The 17,664-nt window shown below is 47.8% G+C and overlaps 1 protein-coding gene across 1 annotated transcript in view; it reads left to right on the top strand.

Moving 5' to 3' along the window:
* The window catches only part of LOC144164861 (testis-specific serine/threonine-protein kinase 3-like), a 28,633-nt gene that overhangs the window by 5,689 nt on the left and 5,280 nt on the right, over nucleotides 1-17,664 (top strand). Inside the window, exon 3 of the mRNA XM_077695108.1 lies at nucleotides 2,031-2,205. Within this exon, the coding sequence (XP_077551234.1) occupies nucleotides 2,031-2,205 (175 nt within the window). The remainder of the gene's footprint in view (nucleotides 1-2,030; nucleotides 2,206-17,664) is intronic.

Here is a 17,664-nt window from a genome sequence, read left to right as displayed (position 1 = left end):
CGTATAGCGTCACGGTATGCTGACAGTTGTCTATAGTATGCAGCGAGGAAGTGTATGAGGGCAAGGAATGTAGTTATGCGTGTGTATTGGGGGAGTAATGCTGGGAGAAATTTGCGTCTAACGGCCTTGAAGGGCGAACCATAAGAACGAAACATGGCTTTGGTCGAAGAATGGAGTTTAAACGAAAGGTCACGTAGTATGCGCAGCCGGATCTCACGAAAAAAACGCAAGAAGCTCATATATCCAACGTGAAAGGAATCGACTATTCTCGGGTGGGACTTAAGAACGGCAACGGAAGTTGCCGCTGCGCCTCATCACCACAGCCGATGATACTTCTCACGGCGGAAGTAGTGTGCGACTGAGGATATTTTGAACATGGCACGAGCCGTTTACGTGAATTTTTGGACTTAATATGCTTATAAACTACTGCAGCGACGACGAACAAACTACGTGAGAAAAGGCAGACGATATAAGCATTCATAGCAATCTCCTTTCAAAACGCGCGCACTGTTTCATCCGGGTCCGTCACTTAGGCAAAGTGGTACCGTACATGGGCTATTACCGTTCTTAACATGTTCATGAGTATACCCGTTATGACCATCGTACTTCAATCACACGAATATGGACGGAATTAGGACATATACTAGATTATGCTGTCACCATCGTACGTAGATCATATCAATGGGTACGGGAGTAGGAAATATACTTGATTTTGCCGTAAAATGTGTAATGAAGCTAATGTACACCAAGAGTAATTCCATCTTCTTCGACAGAGTAAGCCCGACACAGACCAAGAAATCTGCTAAATTAGATCTACTTGTGTTCTTAGTATTATGGTATAGGTGACCGATCACGTGGGTGTTGGTCATTGCCTTTCAATAAAATTAGGATAAAATTCGAGTTCAGAGCCGTACAGTTTGCTTCTTTACTCGTGTATTTTTCTTCTGTGCTGCTTCTGGAGATGTCCAAAAACACCCTAGCCTGATTACAGCCTCCCCAACTCGGTTTGACGCACTACCTGCCAGGTATCGAGCTCTCAAACTTGGAATCATGAATAGTGCTTAACTTTTGCGTAAATAGGTGTCTTTTAAAGCTTGCAGTAAACCGCCGTGTAGAGAAAAGTGTCTCACCTAATACCTGATGCAATATGCGTGCACGGTAGTGGAAACCGAATACGTTTGTGTTGCGCTGAGTCCCAAGCGAGTTGAGGAGCACACAGGGATTGCGTTGGGACAAAATATTGTTTCGGAAGCTAGTTTAAGATAAGCAACATTGGTACAAAAAGTTGTATAAAACGCCCTTAAAAATCCTTGCACCATTAATGCAGTATTCCTAAAACCTCTGGCGATACAAGTTCGGCAGCATTTCCAATCAGCTGCTTTGCGATGAGCGTGAGCGGTCATATGATGTCTGAAATACACGTAATATAGAAATTTCGGGGTGACTAAAGTGAATGAAATGAGATACTAGCACAGCGAACTTTTATTGCACAAAGGTAATAAATTTAGCCACCCCTACGCGGTATAAATCACATAATCCGCCTAAAAACGCGTTTCGCTGCGACATACCTGCGCCAGTGTTTATCACAGTAGGGTCTAGAGGGACCTACTATACTGAAGGGTGGGTGGCGGGTTGTGGGAAAGGATACCTTGGTGCATGCTTGGATTCTTTGAAGTATTGGTTGTAAAAAGTTTTGACGAGAGAACAAAATAACCTGGTTACTTTATAACCTGGTAACCTGATAACCTCGCAACCAGTAACCTGGTTACTGGTAAGCTGGTTACAAAGTAACCTTCACACAGACCGGTGGACTGCGAACCTGCATGCCGACTTCATACCTCCTAATTAGGACGCCGTGCAACGATGGGCGCTGCATTTCAGATAACAATTCGGCAATAATATTTGAGGCTCTCTGGTGAGCAGACTTCCCCTGAATGATTAGAGCGTTATCACGTACCAGCAACTAGCGCGCATTTCACTTGCTTCTAGTCCCTCAAATAACGATGCGGTCGACGCGCTTGTTCGCGCAGAAAGTGAAGCGGTTCAAGGAGCGCCGGGCATACGAGTACTTCATGCAGATGGCCAAGGCGTTGGCGTACTTGCACTACAAGGACATCGCCCACCGCGACCTCAAGTGCGACAACGTCCTCCTCACTTCTACCAACGTCGTCAAGCTGGCGGACTTCAGCTTCGCCCGATACTGCAGTAAGCGGCCGACTTCCATGCAACGTCGTTATGCCTAAGTGATTGTCAAAGCGGCTAAGAAACCTTGATCGGTAAAAAAACACGCTAACACGAAACAGTTTACATTTTACTCATATAATTGAGACGTCACAGCTAGCGTGAAGTGCATTTACTAGTACCTGAATGACTTCTGACCAAATTCTACGAACAATCATAATGCTTTCGCATGTTATCCATGATATACTCATGCCAAGTTGCATTGAACTTTAGAAAAAAAATTGAAAAGAGGGTTGAACTTTAGAAAAAATTGTAAAGAGGGTTTTCAGAAAACTGCTGTTTTTACATTTTGTTTGCAAAATAATCTGATAACAGCTAGGTTTTATTGAAACAGTTATTGACTACTTATATTAAGTGTCATCACAGAGCAGCGCATGCACTGATAAGCATTGCGTAGGTCCTAGAAAGACGTGCCTAGCAGAAAATGCGCCACGCGGGGATCACTATTTTTAAGGCGGCATAAAAAAAGGCGTCTGCGAGACGAAAAGGCTCAATGCCAGCGTTCTGTCTAAAAGGTCGGGCTGGCCTCCTGAACTCATCAAACAAAACAATTTAAATACATGTCAGGCAAGGAACTTGCATCACACGTCTCAAGGGGCGCCACGTAAAAAAAACAGAAAAAGTGCAAAGCAAATGCCACACTTGAAACGGAACGAGTAATTTAACGTAATTCTTCAAAGTACAGAATAACAGGACCCCGTTCGTGTCAGTTATTTCTTGAGGCATACCTTAGGTCGTGAACGTCAAAGAGTGTTCAATTAAAAAAAAAACATTGTGTTTTTTTGAATATCGCTGTTTATGTCGTGGTATAACCTGACAGTACGCATGGTTCGGTTTACGCTACTGGGTCGGTTACATGCGGCTTCATTCCGCTAGAAGTTTATGCTGGAACATTGTTTTTTAACCTACGCTAGAACTCGGCGGGAGTGCTGAATTTCTGGGGGATACGGTCGCTTGTTGCTGGATGAGAAACTGTAGGCCATATACCGGGTCCGTTTCTGCTTAGTGCTTTCAGGCCATAAAAAAAGGAAGAAAAAAAATTACACCATCTTCCCGCAGGGGAACCCTGAGTAGTATGCGAAGCAGCCATGGGGTCGACTAATGTTCCTATTTGTTTTCAGTTCTTCGTTTCCGTTGACATTCAGCTTCGCGTGCCTTCGTTGTATCAGTAGCTTCTTGACGTAGTTTGAATGAGTGAAGTACATAAGGCGCGTTCGTAGCACATGATCCCCTCTCGGTCTATAGCGCAGTGGGAAGAGCGCCACGTACCTCCCGTTGCGGCCAGAGAGTCACGGGATCGAAACCGGGCGCCGCCTAACGATAGCTTGAAGCCCCTACAATAACTTTAAATACTTGTTAATGCTAGGTTATCTTTAGGTATGCTTTAGGGTGAATGAAACGTACGCCGATTCCATTGGCCCTGCCAAGGCAAGCTAAACTGTTACCTTTCCAGGAATGTTACGAAAAGTAAAACCTACAAAGTACGGCATTCTAAAGATGCGGTAGGTCGAATGCTCAGTGCCCTTAAAACTGCCGTCTTTGGATCATTAGAAAGACCGAACTTCCATTTACTAAGATAAACATGGGAGATGTAGTTTTTTGCCCCGACGTGCTTCACAGCCCCATGTCAGATATTTTGGCGGTTATGGCTATCCTGACGTTTAGCGGTAACACAGTGGCGAGTACAAAAGCGTGGGAATATTTCCGATGATATCAAAAGCGGCTAGTAACGAAACTTGGGCAAATAAGATGTGACTGGCCCCAAGTTCACCCGATTCGTAAAAACCTTAAGGGCAACATTAAGACAAAAGCAACCTTTGTTTAGGAAGACAGAACTGGGGTTTGGTAAACTAGTCAACTCCATTTCGGCCTCGAAGAACGCTCTTATTCCCTAAAGCTACGAAATGAAAAAAACAATTCGGCCACCTCGCCGTTTAGATGCGAAGACTGTTGAAACAGCGGAGCTGGCTGGTGGCCTTCACCAGCTTTAACTTAGCTTTTCTTCGCTGTGCCCCTTTCTTAAGAGCGAAATGGTTAAAAAGGAGAAGCTTTCTTCATGCAAACTGAGTTCAAGTACCCAACCCGAACACCTTAAGTCTAAAATTCAAACTGCCGAATTGCGAAGACAAAGTCCACTTCAACTAAGACAAAGTCCAACACCAACGCCCGCGCAACAAACCCAAAGGAAATGCTGGGCGCTTCGAATGCAATGATAGCGCAATCGGTATACGCGCCGATTTCATGTCGCGAGGGGCCCAGGTTTGATTCCGACCACGGGAAGCGTTTTAAAGACGATAGTCTTTCTTGGGCTACTTAAACCCAGAAATTTTGGTCGGTCTGTATGTCTGTGTGTATGTCTGTCTGTCCGTCCGTCTGTCTGTCTGTGACTCGATTCAGCCACCCGGCCAAAGCAACACAATGCCTGCGCAATAGTTTTATATAGTCACAGCTAAATCTACCCGTCTATGTCCGGTGTAATGTTCATACTTGTCAACATTGTTGAAGAACAACAAGACATTACGCAAATATGAGACAACAAATCAATACGGAAGGTATATTTGCAGTGTTCCTTTATAAAAAATCAAACAGGCTTGACTTTTGCGAAATTAAATACTTCATCAACTGCAGAAAAAGAATTCACTCCGCCGTCGCCTGCTGTCGCCCGCGCCACTATAGCTTCTGGCGCCATTTTAAGAAATCAACCGGTTCCACTAGATAGGTTTCACGTTCTGCTTGCAGCGTACGTGGAGTAGGGAAACGCGGTTCTATAAACGTTGAAGTAGGGCGCCTCGATTAACGCTCGTCTTCGCCGTACGGCAGCGTTCGCATCGAGACACCCGGTTTGAAGCAGTGGAACGCGGGAAATTTAAAATGATTTAAGCAAACATTTGGCGTGTTTACCTTGGGAAGAGCGCGACGCAAGAAGAACAACATGAGAGGTGAGCGGGAAAGCGAAGGGAGGCATTTACTTCGCAAAAGCCGATAAAGACTATCGTCTTTTGACGACATTTGCAACGAAAGGAGCAGATACGCGGCCAATTTTTTCCTTGAGGCACGCACTCCTTACACTGGTTTATGAACTCCTTGCCTCCTCGCCAGTTCCCCTCACACTATCTAGCCTGGCATTTCCCCCTCTCCACTTCGCCGAGCGGAATTTCTTGTTAACGAGCAGCATGGACACAAGAAAGCTTAAAAAGCTCTGCTGTTAGAAACAGATGTACATTTATATTTTGCGCTGCAAGACACCAGCAGCGAAGCAGCAGGGTTCCGGACTAGTAAAAAGCGGAAGGGTAATTACTGCACGCTAGGATTTAACTGATGCGAAAAGCCCAAAGGCCTGTTCGTTCGAGATTTCGGCGCACGTTAAAGATCCCCAGGTAGTTGAAATTAATGCAGAGCCCTCCACTACGACGCGCCTCATCGCCTGGCACGTCCGCATGGGCTGGTCCCAAATAATCCTTACATGGTGTTGTGGAGGATGCTGAATTAGAACGTGTGTGGCCGGCGGTGAGATGAAGCCGCTCGAGAAAGTTCTACACGCTTGTTGGCAGTCCGTAATGATGATCTCTGCCCACAAAGCTGCCCACCGGTATGCCAGAGATCTGACACAGCGGGCTCGAGGAGTTCGGTGAGCAGTGGCTTGTCTGTCCCCCCTTGTCCTTCAAAGAAATCACGCAGCACTACCGCCTGCAGCAAACAATGCACCTCCTGCACACAAAAACCTCACAAAAGAACAAAAACGTCACCTTCGATGCATCCAAAGCAACACTTTTCCCCACCCCACTAGAGCTCACATTCTGGCCCCCACCCTGTACTCCTCGCAGTGCCGCATGTGCGAGGCTCCGGGCACGCTTTACCATATTATGTGGGGCTGTGATAAAGCCCCCCACCTACCCCCCCTACACCACCCCTGCCCTTTCCATCCCCTGAGCACTGGGAGAGAGCGCTGCCCAGCTCGAACCCTGATGATCAGCTATGGCTGGTAAAGAGAGCCCAAGAAGCTGGACGGTTTCAAGGAGTCCTAGAATAAAGACTCTTCCCCAAGACTAACTTCTATATAGGACGTTTATTCCTCCACCTCCTCATCGCCTGCGTAGAGAGGACGCGTTAAAGCTCAAGTCAATCAAATCAAGCATTTAACTGGCGCAGTACTAGACCTTCGGGCATCACTACAGTAGCACAGTCATGTTTCTACGCGGTGGCTTCAGTCGGCCGTCTAAAATTGCACAAACATGTCCCGGTGACATCATAATTGCTCGTGCTCGTAAGCTCCCACATGATTCACATTTTTCTTAGTGTCTGGATCATTTCCGGCGTGGATTCTTTTATGGATCTGTATATGCATGTAGTACTTTTGCGAAAGTTCTTTTGAACCCGATAAAAAAAGTAGTAAAAAAAGCTTAAAGTGCTACGCAAAACAGGCCATTACGAATTACCGAGAATTACTGTTACGTGAGGAACTAACAGATGGCGCCACGCAGTCAAGCCAATTCATTCAAGCCACGCAGTCAAGCCTGTCATTCATAGTTCTTTGTTCTTTAGTGATGTTTTTGATTTATTGTTTTCTCTCTTTTTACTTAGCCCATTGTTCCTTGTTCTTTAGTGCTTTTTTGTTTTCATGTTTGGTCTGGGTGACCCTATTCTGAGGCGCCCGCCCGCTTCAAAGGGAACGACCGTCAAGTATATATCTATCTATCTAAGAGCATAGACGGCAAGACCCATGGCAAGACCCAACCCAGTGCCCACCATGGAGGAAGGTGCCCACGGTGTATGAAAGCCGCCGGCGGGAACAGCCCCCAACACGAGGCCCCACGAGTTTGATTCCTCTCTACCTCCCAGCGGCGGAGCGCGGTGAGCCTTGAGCAGACGACGTCATCGAGTTACGCCCGCGCCCCGTCCGCGACTTCGCTTTTCTCTTCTGTACTGCAGCCATGTAGTCGCTTGTGTAAGCTTTCTCTTCCTACTTTATAATAAACCCAGTTAACCTCATATAACCGAAGTCCACTGTTCTGTATCAGAACCCACAACGAAACATGGTGTCAGAGTTTTGAACCAGCTGTACCGCAAGCGAAGAAATGGATAAGCTTCCAGCACCACCGAAATTTTACTCGGAGGGCAACGCAGCGGAACAATGGCGCGTCTTCAAGCAAGCCTTCACGCTGTACCTGAAAGGAACGGACACAGCCAGCGCCTCGGCGGAACGGCAAGTAGCTCTTCTCTTGACCGTCGGAGGACCAGCATTGCTTGATGTGTACAACACTTTGGACTTTGGTGTACCTTCCCCTGCAAGACCGCAACCAGAATTTGACTTCGCTCACGTTGTAAACCTTCTCCACACACACTTCCTGCCGAAGCAGAACGAACTCTATTCGCGCTAAGTTTTCCGTTACCGCATGCAGCCAGAGGAACAATTCGACAGTTTCCTGTTGGACTTGAAACTGAAAGCGCGCGATTGCAGATTTGGGACCCAAAGAGACAGCTTGATCCGCGACCAAATCGCATGTGGAGTACATGACGAAAAAGCGCGTGCGGACATACGCAAGCTCGAGGGCCCAACACTAGAGAAAGTTGTCAAGGTGTGTCTTGCTCATGGAGCAACGAAATTCCAACTGAAAGCATTTAAAGAGGGAGCGACGAGCGATAGTCAAGTGCATGCAGTGAAAAAGAATACCGATCGAGCAACTGGCAACGGCAACCAGAACACCACTAAAGCAAGAAACCATAGAGATAATATACTGACTCTAGAGGGAAAGCGCGCCGCTGAGCCAATGCATTGGAACCGTACGACACACAGTAGCAGACATGATACAACGATTTGAAGGTTGCCAGCTGAGCTTGTGCTTACTCAAAATGGCGAAAGCGATGGTTTGCAATCTGGCAACGTGCTACTGTGGCGTTTCCGCGTCCGGCTAGCGAAGCATGCCGGTGTCGCGAAGCCGAGCTCTCTTGATGTTGTTCGTTCGGTTTTTGCGTTCTGTGCCCGCAGCCAGGGCTCTTTCTCCCAAGTGTGTGTGTAAAAGCGCTTCGGACGCGGCTGGGCCCTGGCCCTTTTTTCTGAGAAACGGCTCTGGCGCGTGTGTCTGCCCGTCGGCCGACCGGGAGACGACGGCTGTTGGGGGAAGCGAACCCTCGCCTCGGCTTGTATTACCGCGCGCACTGGCGTCTCCGACCCCCGTTGCGCGCCTACGCGGGCCGCTGTGTTCTTCCGACGACCTTCCCTTTTCCCCTGTTTACTTTAGTGCGTTTTGTTTAACTACTTGCTCTACGCCCGTAATTCTCCAAGCGCGCGTCTTCGAAGTCGAAACCTTGTGTCTGTGTTTTTGGTCCTTTTCCCTTTGGCGGGGACATGTCTGATTGGAGCTTAGAAGCGTCTTCCTGATTGGCTGCGGGTGTGCCTTAGACTTGCTCCCGGTAGTCCGCACACGCTAGGATGCGCTTTTTCCCCCAATGCGTCCCCCCAAGGCAAATATAACGCGGCCCCTCTGGCTATTGAGCGGCGAGAGAGCAACACCAGGAGAGCCGCTTGCTGCCGATCGTCGGGGCCAGACGCCGGGAGCCCTTCGCCCGCCAACCATGTTTCGTTAAGTACTCTGAATCTTTTGACTGCCTTTTTCATCTATGTAATAAGTGTAATTGTTTCAACTTTGTATGTGCTAAATGTCACCAATGTCATCAGTAAAGTAAACGAGTTAACTTTTAAACCCTCTTCAACGCATCGACTCTTCACTTCCAATCTTCATGCTATAGTAGCGGCAGTATGTAACCAAAATACTACGTTACACCGGGATTAATTGTAACATGGCGGACCGCTGGCCGGGCGGATTTCGTGTAGGCGGCGTCGACAGCATTGCGTAGTTTATCTCCTGTGGTAGGTAACCGACGTGTTTTCGTTTTAGCGTACGTGTGACTTATATGTACTGAGACTATTTGAGCAAGATGTGACAACGCGTACACAACTCTTGAGCGCAAGCTCGAACATGCGCGAGGACGCCAAGGAGTCAGCTGATCCGCACTGGGCGCACAGAAAAATGAATCTCCGTATGATCTCCGTGCATTTTCGCGCTGTGCCGCTTTATTTGCCATTCTGCGACAGTTTGCGAGTCGCTCAATGCCTTTCAAAGAAGTGAAGTGAACTGTGGCTTTCGCTGAATGTGAAACCTTTATTGACACACACACACAAAAACATCGCATGGGCCAACGCTGATATTGCCGGTCAGTCGCGGCGCTTTGAAGCACAGGAGCGAAAGAGCGCGCTCGATAGCAGGCCAACGGAGTGGCAGAATGTATGCCAAGAATGCATGCGAAATACAGCCCGCGGCATGTCCCGTTTTCCTTTCTGTCTGTTCGTCAAGTTCTAGCTGCTTTCCACGACTTCAAAGGGAAAGCTTGCGGGACTGAATGCGCACTATTGAATGGGCAGTAATTTACCGCACAGAGCGCGCGAGGAGAGAACATATACTTGTTCATTTACTGTGACTGATTAAAAAAGAAACCGCATTTCGTTACCTATTTTTTCGTTCTACCTTCACGAACGCTTGCGCGAAAGTTCGAAGCACGAAGAGCTTTAACAAGTTGCATGAATAAAACAACTGGAACCGAACGATTATAAAAGCTCCTTTTATTTCTCTTCCAACGGGAACGATCGCTGGCTGCCACTCCGTAGCCTGTAGTGAACTTGCGGTAGTCAAGGTCAGATCGGAATCGCTGTTCCGGCGGGCTTAAAGGAGTACTGACACGAAATTTCAAAGCTGCGATAACTATGTAAAACGCTTCCTTTTTATCAGGAGATATCTCCCAGGAAGTTTCAACAGCAACAGTTCAGCGAAACATATTTAAAATCCATTTTAATCTTCGCCCGCACGAGAAATCCCAGAGCGGGCCGACATGACATCATGTGCTACTTTTCCCAAACTGCCGACGTCGGGGCTCCCTTGACAAAGCCGACGCGCTGGCTGTGGTTGGCGCGCGCTGCTCGGGCGTGTGTACACGTCATGGTTTTGGGACTGACGTCATGTTGCCCGGGCCTGTGGGGACGGCGAAGACTTCGGCCGGTCTGGGCGCGCGCGTGCGCTCGCTCGCGCGCGCTTCTAGAGAGGCAGCGATGCGGCAAGAATGGTGACGTCATGTGATACATCCTGTTATGGCGGCCGCTCGGCGTTTTTCAGTCGAAACCGAAACTGGCACGAATAAACGACGCCGTAAATGAATGTTTACGCTGCGCTCGACCGTCTAATCTGTCATTCTATGATTAGTGGGCTGGTAGGCACGCATAGCAACGAAAAAAACGTAACACCAAAATTTCGTGTCAGTACTCGTTTAACGTGAAGAAAGAATGACAGCCTCGCAAGCACCCGGGGAGGCACTTGCTCGGCGCGTGCATCCGAGTTGTACCAATTGCACACATTTTGTATGCACGCAGATCTGAGCTGGAGACTGCACACACACAAACTGCGCAAGTCAGGCGCAAGGGCCTCGCCACTTCCTAGCACACTTAAAGAAAACCGAAACCAAAACTGAACTATGCACTTACTCTTTCTCCGCTAATTAAAGCTTAATTACACTAAACGTTTTTTGCAGAGCTATTTTTATTTGCTGAGGCAATTATTTGTAACTATTTTGCTTCAGTTTTTTAGAAGGCCGAATACAATTGATCTGACAACCATGGGAATTGTATCATGTCAGCGCCCACGATTCGTACGGTCTCAGAGCTCGCTTTACCCCCCTGCAAGAAACCCACAGAAGCCTACTGTGCAGAAATACAAGTATTGCGGCGGCAGCCATGAACGCAAAAAAGAAGCCTGCCCTGCATGGAAGCAAGTATGCAGCAAATGCAGAAAGCCGCGAAGCTATTGTTGCGATCCTTGAGTGGCTCAAACTTCCAAGTCGTGTATGCACATTTGTGAACGCCTTTTTACGGAACCGCACCTTCTCTGTTCGCTTGGCCGGCAAAGCTACAGGTCATTTCACCTCGTATCGAGGGGTTCCACAGGGCTCAGTGCTGGCGCCAATATTATTTAATATCGCCTTGCTTCCTTTAGCCTGGCAATTGGCGGGAATTCCGGACGCAAAGTACATAATGTACGCCGATGACATTACTGTATGGTCTGTGCACCCTGAAATCGATGTACAAGAAAGAGCACTACAAATGGCGTTAGACACAACCAACTCCTGGTGCGCCAAGGTAGGGCTTGAACTTTCAAAAGAAAAAACGGCATATATGTCAGTGGCTAATAACAACGGGCGCCGCCGACTTGGGAACCGACCTGTCCGGTTGTTTATTGATCAGCAACCACTACAAGAAGTTTTAAGTCTACGGGTGCTTGGCCTCGACGTTGCCTCGTCAGGATCTGCGGCTCCATGGGTGAAGGGGGCAAAGGAGAGTGCTGCACGCACAATCCACCTGATACGCAGAATAGCAACAAAGGCTGGCGGGTCGCGAACTAGAATTGCTCGCCTCCTTGTGCAGTCTATTTTACAACCCCGACTCGTGTACCAGGCCCAGTTCCACCATCTTACGATGAGGGACTGGGATCGCCTCGAAGCAATTAACCGAGATGCCATGCGGGCTGTTACTGGTCTGCCCCGAATGACCCCGGTTCCAACTCTACAGGCCGAGGCCCAGCTCAACACTATCGATGAGCTGGTACATCAACGCCGTTCTGCCCGCACCTGTAAGCTCTCGAACATCGGTGCAGCTGCTGCACTAGCCCATTACATGGGCTTTGTTGTAGCAGATACAACTGTGAAAGGGTCGGAACTCCCTCCATGGCTGCGAGTACAGCTGACAAAAAACAAACCCATCGGTCGTCTCCGTCGCCCAGTCCCTCGCAAGGCCACGGCACAGGTCTCTGATCTTCATTGTACAGACACCGACGCAATCATTGCGTATGTAGATGCCAGCGCTAAAAATGGCATGGTACACACCGCACTGGTGTGTCCCCAGCTACCGGAGGTTGACCAAACCTGTTCATATGCCGCCAATCCACTGCCACCCGTGTATCTTACTGAATTAGCTGCAATACATGATGGACTGGTCTCATTACTACCTTTTGTCCGGGCGGGGCCGTACTCACGACTAATCATACGGACTGACTCTACGCAAGCCATACATGACATTCGTCGCGTGGCACAATCGACATCCTTTTCCGATGCCATTCATCGCTTGGCAAGAAGCACGGCGCTGCAGATACGCATCGAATGGGTGCCCCGCTCATCTGTGCCTGGCAATACGGAGGCAGACTCAGCTAGCCACCCGAGCACAGTCATGCGGCCACTACTACCTTTCCCCGAAGACGCTCGCGGGCACCTGGAACGACGAAAGGAAAATCTTCGGCGCACCACACGAGCACTCATACCACCGTGTGGTTCAAACCTCCCTGGCGACTTAACTCGCCGAGAGGAGGTTGCGCTGCGGAGATTACGCGTTGGGGTGGCCCTTACGCCGTCCGTGACTGCCTCCTGGCCATCGGAATACCGCGGCCCATACGGATCCACCTGTCCATTCTGCACCACTGCCATTGGGGACGTGAATGTGCAGCACCTGCTCTGGGCCTGCCCGGGATTGCATCAAGTTCGCCTGCGGCACCTTCGTGCAACCGGTCTCCACCCTGGCCGCCCTCCTGACCTGCAACGCTGGGTGCATGGACCGTGTCACCGACAACTCCTGAACTTTATACACGAAACTAACTTGTTCGTGTTTCTGTAAACGCCTACATCTATTATGCCGCAGGGCAAACTTTCGAATTAAAAAAAAAAAAAAAAAAAAAAAAAGAAAGCAGAACCATTTTGCGGCCGTATGCAAAAGTCGCAAAGTAGTAGCCGGGTTACAGATAGAAAGTGCTGAAGAAGATGATATTCTTGTCGTCGACAGCAAAAAAACGAGCGCAGTCTACACATCACTGGAAGTTAACGGAAAACAGGTGACCTTCTAAGTAGACAGCGGAGCAGCTGTCGATGTCATCACGAGCAAGCATGTCGCACGAGAGCAACTGGAACCATGCGCAACAACTCTGCGTACATGGGATGGCGGCACGGTTAAGGCAATAGGAAAAGCGGAACTCGAAACGTCACCAAAGAATGGGACCAAGCACAAGGTGAAATTTGCAGTTGTTAAGGAAGACCTCACACCGCTGATTGGCAGAAACACAGCAGAGAAGATGGGCCTCATAACAAGACTACAACCTTGTGGCCGGGATCGATGAGGTTTCAGAAGAAAACTTCACACGTCACATTGTGGAGAAATACCCAGATGTTTTTGGAGACACTCTAGGAACACTTCCGGGAAAAGTTCACTTGGTGAACTTGGTGAATGGCCGAAGCATGTCCCAAAGCGATAACAAGCTTCAGAGTTCCTGTGAGCATTCAACCGCAACTGAACACAGCCTTGACGAATCTGGAGAAGAGGGAAGTAATCAAGAAAGTTTTGGAACCAACACAATGGGTGAGCAGAATGGTCATAGCAACGAAGAAGAACGGCGAAATGAGGATTTGCATCGACCCACAGGCATTGAATGAGGCTCTAAAAAGGGAACGTCACACACTGCCAATTTTTGAAGATGTGCTACCTGAAGTGGCAAGGGCAAAGGTTTTCTCGAGACTTGACTTGCGAGAGGGCTTCTGGCAATGTCCACTCGATGAGTAATCAAGCTTCATGACAACCTTTCAAACACCTCAAGGACGTTATCGATGGCTTCGCCTACCCTTTGGACTTGCTGTGAGCAGTGAAAGTTTCCAGAAGAGACTTCAACTGGAACTTGAAGGGCTCAGTGGAGTTATCTGCATCGCAGACGACATCCTGGTGTTCGGAATCGGCGAAACAGACAGAGAGGCTGCGAAAGACCATGACCGAAAATTGGAAAGACTACTCCAAAGATGCCGGCAAATGGGAATACGCTTCAACAAAGAAAAGACGCAGTTGAAGACGTCGACAACAGTGTTCCTGGGACACCTGTTAACGAAAGAAGAACTGAAAGTCGACCCAGAGAAAGTCAAAGCAATTCAAGAAATGCCCTTACCAACAGATGTTCAAGCAGTACAGCGCTTCTGCGAAATGGTCAACTACCTCGCCAGATTTCTGCCGAGAATCTCGCATGTGATGGAATCACTGCGAAAGCTTACGACCAAAGAAGAACCATGTTACTGGGGAAAACCACAAGAACAGGCATTTCGAAGTGCCAAGGAAGCAGTGACCAAAGCACCAGTACTTGCGTACTACGACGTGCTCAAACCACTGGAAATTCAGTGTGATGCAAGTGAGACGGGAATAAGAGCAGCTCTTCTCCAGAACGGACAGCCAGTGTCATTTGCAAGCCGTGCGCTGACACCAACAGAAACCCGTTATGCGCAGATTGAGAAGGAGATGCTGGCAATCGTCTTTGCACTGAAAAAATTTCATCAGTACTCTTTTGGAAGAGCCACTACCATCATCAGCCACTACCATCAGGGATTATTGTGAATAAATAAATAAATAAATAAATAAATCACTGATCACAAGCCACTTCAGTCGATTCTCAAGAAACAACTCGATCAAGTACCACGGCGACTGCAAGGAATGATTCTTCAAACCCAAAGGTACGACATAAGCATTGAGTACCGACCAGGCAAAGAACTTCAGTTGGCCGACACGATGTCTCGTGCATTTCTGCCGAACGACAGCTGTGAGGAAGAACATGAGAACATCAACGTCGTGAATCACCAGCTCGTGCGTAAAGAAACGCAGGAGAAAATCCGAAATGCGACAACAGATGACGAATCAATGCGAAGACTGAAAGCGACAATCCAGTCAGGATGGCCGGAGGAAAAAGATCAAGTACCTCAAGACATACGGATGTACTTCACCTTCAGAGATGAGCTCACCGTCGAAGATGACATGATCTTCAAGGGAATGCGATTAGTCATCCCGACGTCGCTGCGAGCCGAAATCAAACAAAAGCTCCATGCGTCACACGTGGGAATAGAAAGCTGCTTGCGACGTGCTCGACAATGTGTCTTCTGGGCAAGACTCAATGCAGAACTGAAAGACTTTATCATGCTATCTCTCAACAGCGAGAAACTCTCATTATGCACCCGCAACCAAGCTATCCATGGGAACGAGTGGGATGCGACATCTCTGAGTACAAGGACAAGAACTTTTTAGTCACAGTGAACTATTCAAGCAGCAACTTCTGGGAAGCAGATCAACTGAAATCTCTGAGTTTCAGCCAAGTGATTCTGAAATTGAAAGCTCACTTCGCCAGACACGGAATTCCGCAAGTGCTCATCACGGATAATGAACCCCAGTTTTCACGTGAAGAATTCCAGAACTTTGCGAACAGCTGAAGCTTTGAAAACAAAACGTCGAGTCCAGCCTATCTACGCTCCAACGGCAAGGTAGAATCAGCAGTGAAAACGGCAAAAATGCTGCTAAAGAAAGCTGAAGAAAGCAAATCAGAATTGCAGATGGCAATTTTGGACTTCAGAAACACCCCTTTGCAAGGCCTGAATGCAAGACCAGCGCAACTGCTGATGGGCCGCCGTACAAGAACAACCCTACCGACAAAAGCACAACTGATGCAACCAAGGACAGTAGATGTAAAGGACCGGATGAAAGAGAGAAGAAGAAAGATAATTTCTCATCATGACAAACAAGCTAAGGATCTGCCAATCCTGAAGGAGGGAGAAAGCGTGACAGTTCGACCACAGAAAGGCAAAGCGTGGGAGAAAGCAACTGTGACTGAACGGGTGGAGGACAGGTCATACAAGGTGAAAATTGGTGACAGCATCCTGCGGAGAAATCGCATCTTCATTAGAAGTACACCCAAGCCTTCTGATGAGAGCCAGCCGGGATACACCACACCTGACCTGCCTGCGAGTACGTCGAACAACGAAGCTTCGACAAGCCGAGCATCACCCAACTCCTTGCCTAAAGAAGTCAATGGATCCATCAGCTAAAAGGGAAGAACATCTGACCAGGGAGGCACTCCGATCTGACCACGAAGAACTAGGATGCTCCCAAAGAGGTTGCAAGACTTCGTCGGCGGATAAAGTGGACAGCTCTTTCAGAGAAGGAAAGATGTTACGTGAGGAACTAACAGATGGCGCCACGCAGTCAAGCCAAGAGCGTAGACGGCGGGACCCAGCCCAGTGCCCACGGTGTATGAAAGCCGCCGGCGGGAACAGCCCCCAACACGAGGCCCCACGAGTTTGATTCCTCTCTACCTCCCAGCGGCGGAGCGCGGTGAGCCTTGAGCAGACGACGGCATTTAGTTACGCCCGCGCGCCGTCCGCGACTTCGCTTTTCTCTTCTGTGCTGCAGCCATGTAGTCGCTTGTGTAAGCTTTCTCTTCCTACATTATAATAAACCCAGTTAACCCCATATAACCGAAGTCCAGTGTTCTGTATCTGAACCCACAACGAAACATACACCGACTATGGTAAAAGGTGCCGCGAATACTATGTTCCTTCTTATTTCAATCAATCGCCCGAGGATACAGAAATGTTGTGCTGAATTTACAAGACAAAATCTCAAATGAAACATTGGTTAAATTGTGTAAAGTACTAGACCGTCGCTGGCAGTGTGTAATCCGGTAGAAAGTGTGATTTATTTCGAACGGCTCCTTCTGTCCATTTATTATTTTATTTGTTTCATTTGTTTCTTAAAATTACCACCTCATTCATTTACAGTCTGTAACTCTATCAACATGTGTGTGAACCTTAAAAATCGGATATTTTATGAACTTTCACGAGTGCGAACGCGCATCATGTTATAGCGATGTGTATATGGTGTTTTCGTTTTTGTTTTGTCGTTTGCAAGAGTTGCCTCTTGTTACCCCCTGAGTGAGCATCCTGAGTCTTCCGTGACCCGCCCACACCCGGTTTGCACTTCTGCGGGCACGAAATGTACAGTGAATATCGTGAAATAAAGTTGTATGTGTGTATGTATGTATGTATGTATGTATGTATGTATGTATGTATGTATGTATGTATGTATGTATGTATGTATGTATGTATGTATGTATGTATGTATGTATGTATATTTGTACGTATGTAATCAGAAAATGGTAAATGAGGGGCTCAGTGAAAACCTCGGAAAGCAAAGGGGAGGTTGTGGTGGGTCATAGAAAGAGATGAAAAATTTTTTGAGTTGAAAAGAAAGTGGTGAAAAGTGGTATGTATGTGTGCATGTATGCATGCATGCATGCATGTATGTATGAGTGCATGTATGTATGTATATATGTATGTATGCATGCATGTATGTATGTATGTATGTATGTATGTATGCATGTATGTATGTATGTATGTATGTATGTATGTTTGTATGCAGGTATGTATGTATGTATGTATGTATGTATGTATGTGTGTATGTATGCATGTATGTATGTATGTATGTATGTATGTATGTATGTAGGCATGTATGTATGTATGTTTGTATGCAGGTATGTATGT

Source organism: Haemaphysalis longicornis, unplaced genomic scaffold (genome assembly GCF_048455015.1).
Source record: "Haemaphysalis longicornis isolate Haplotype H1 unplaced genomic scaffold, Haemaphysalis longicornis Haplotype H1 scaffold_14, whole genome shotgun sequence".
NCBI lineage: Eukaryota > Metazoa > Arthropoda > Arachnida > Ixodida > Ixodidae > Haemaphysalis > Haemaphysalis longicornis.
The sequence above is the reverse complement of the archived record's forward strand: the minus strand, read 5'-3'. Positions and strand labels throughout refer to the sequence as shown.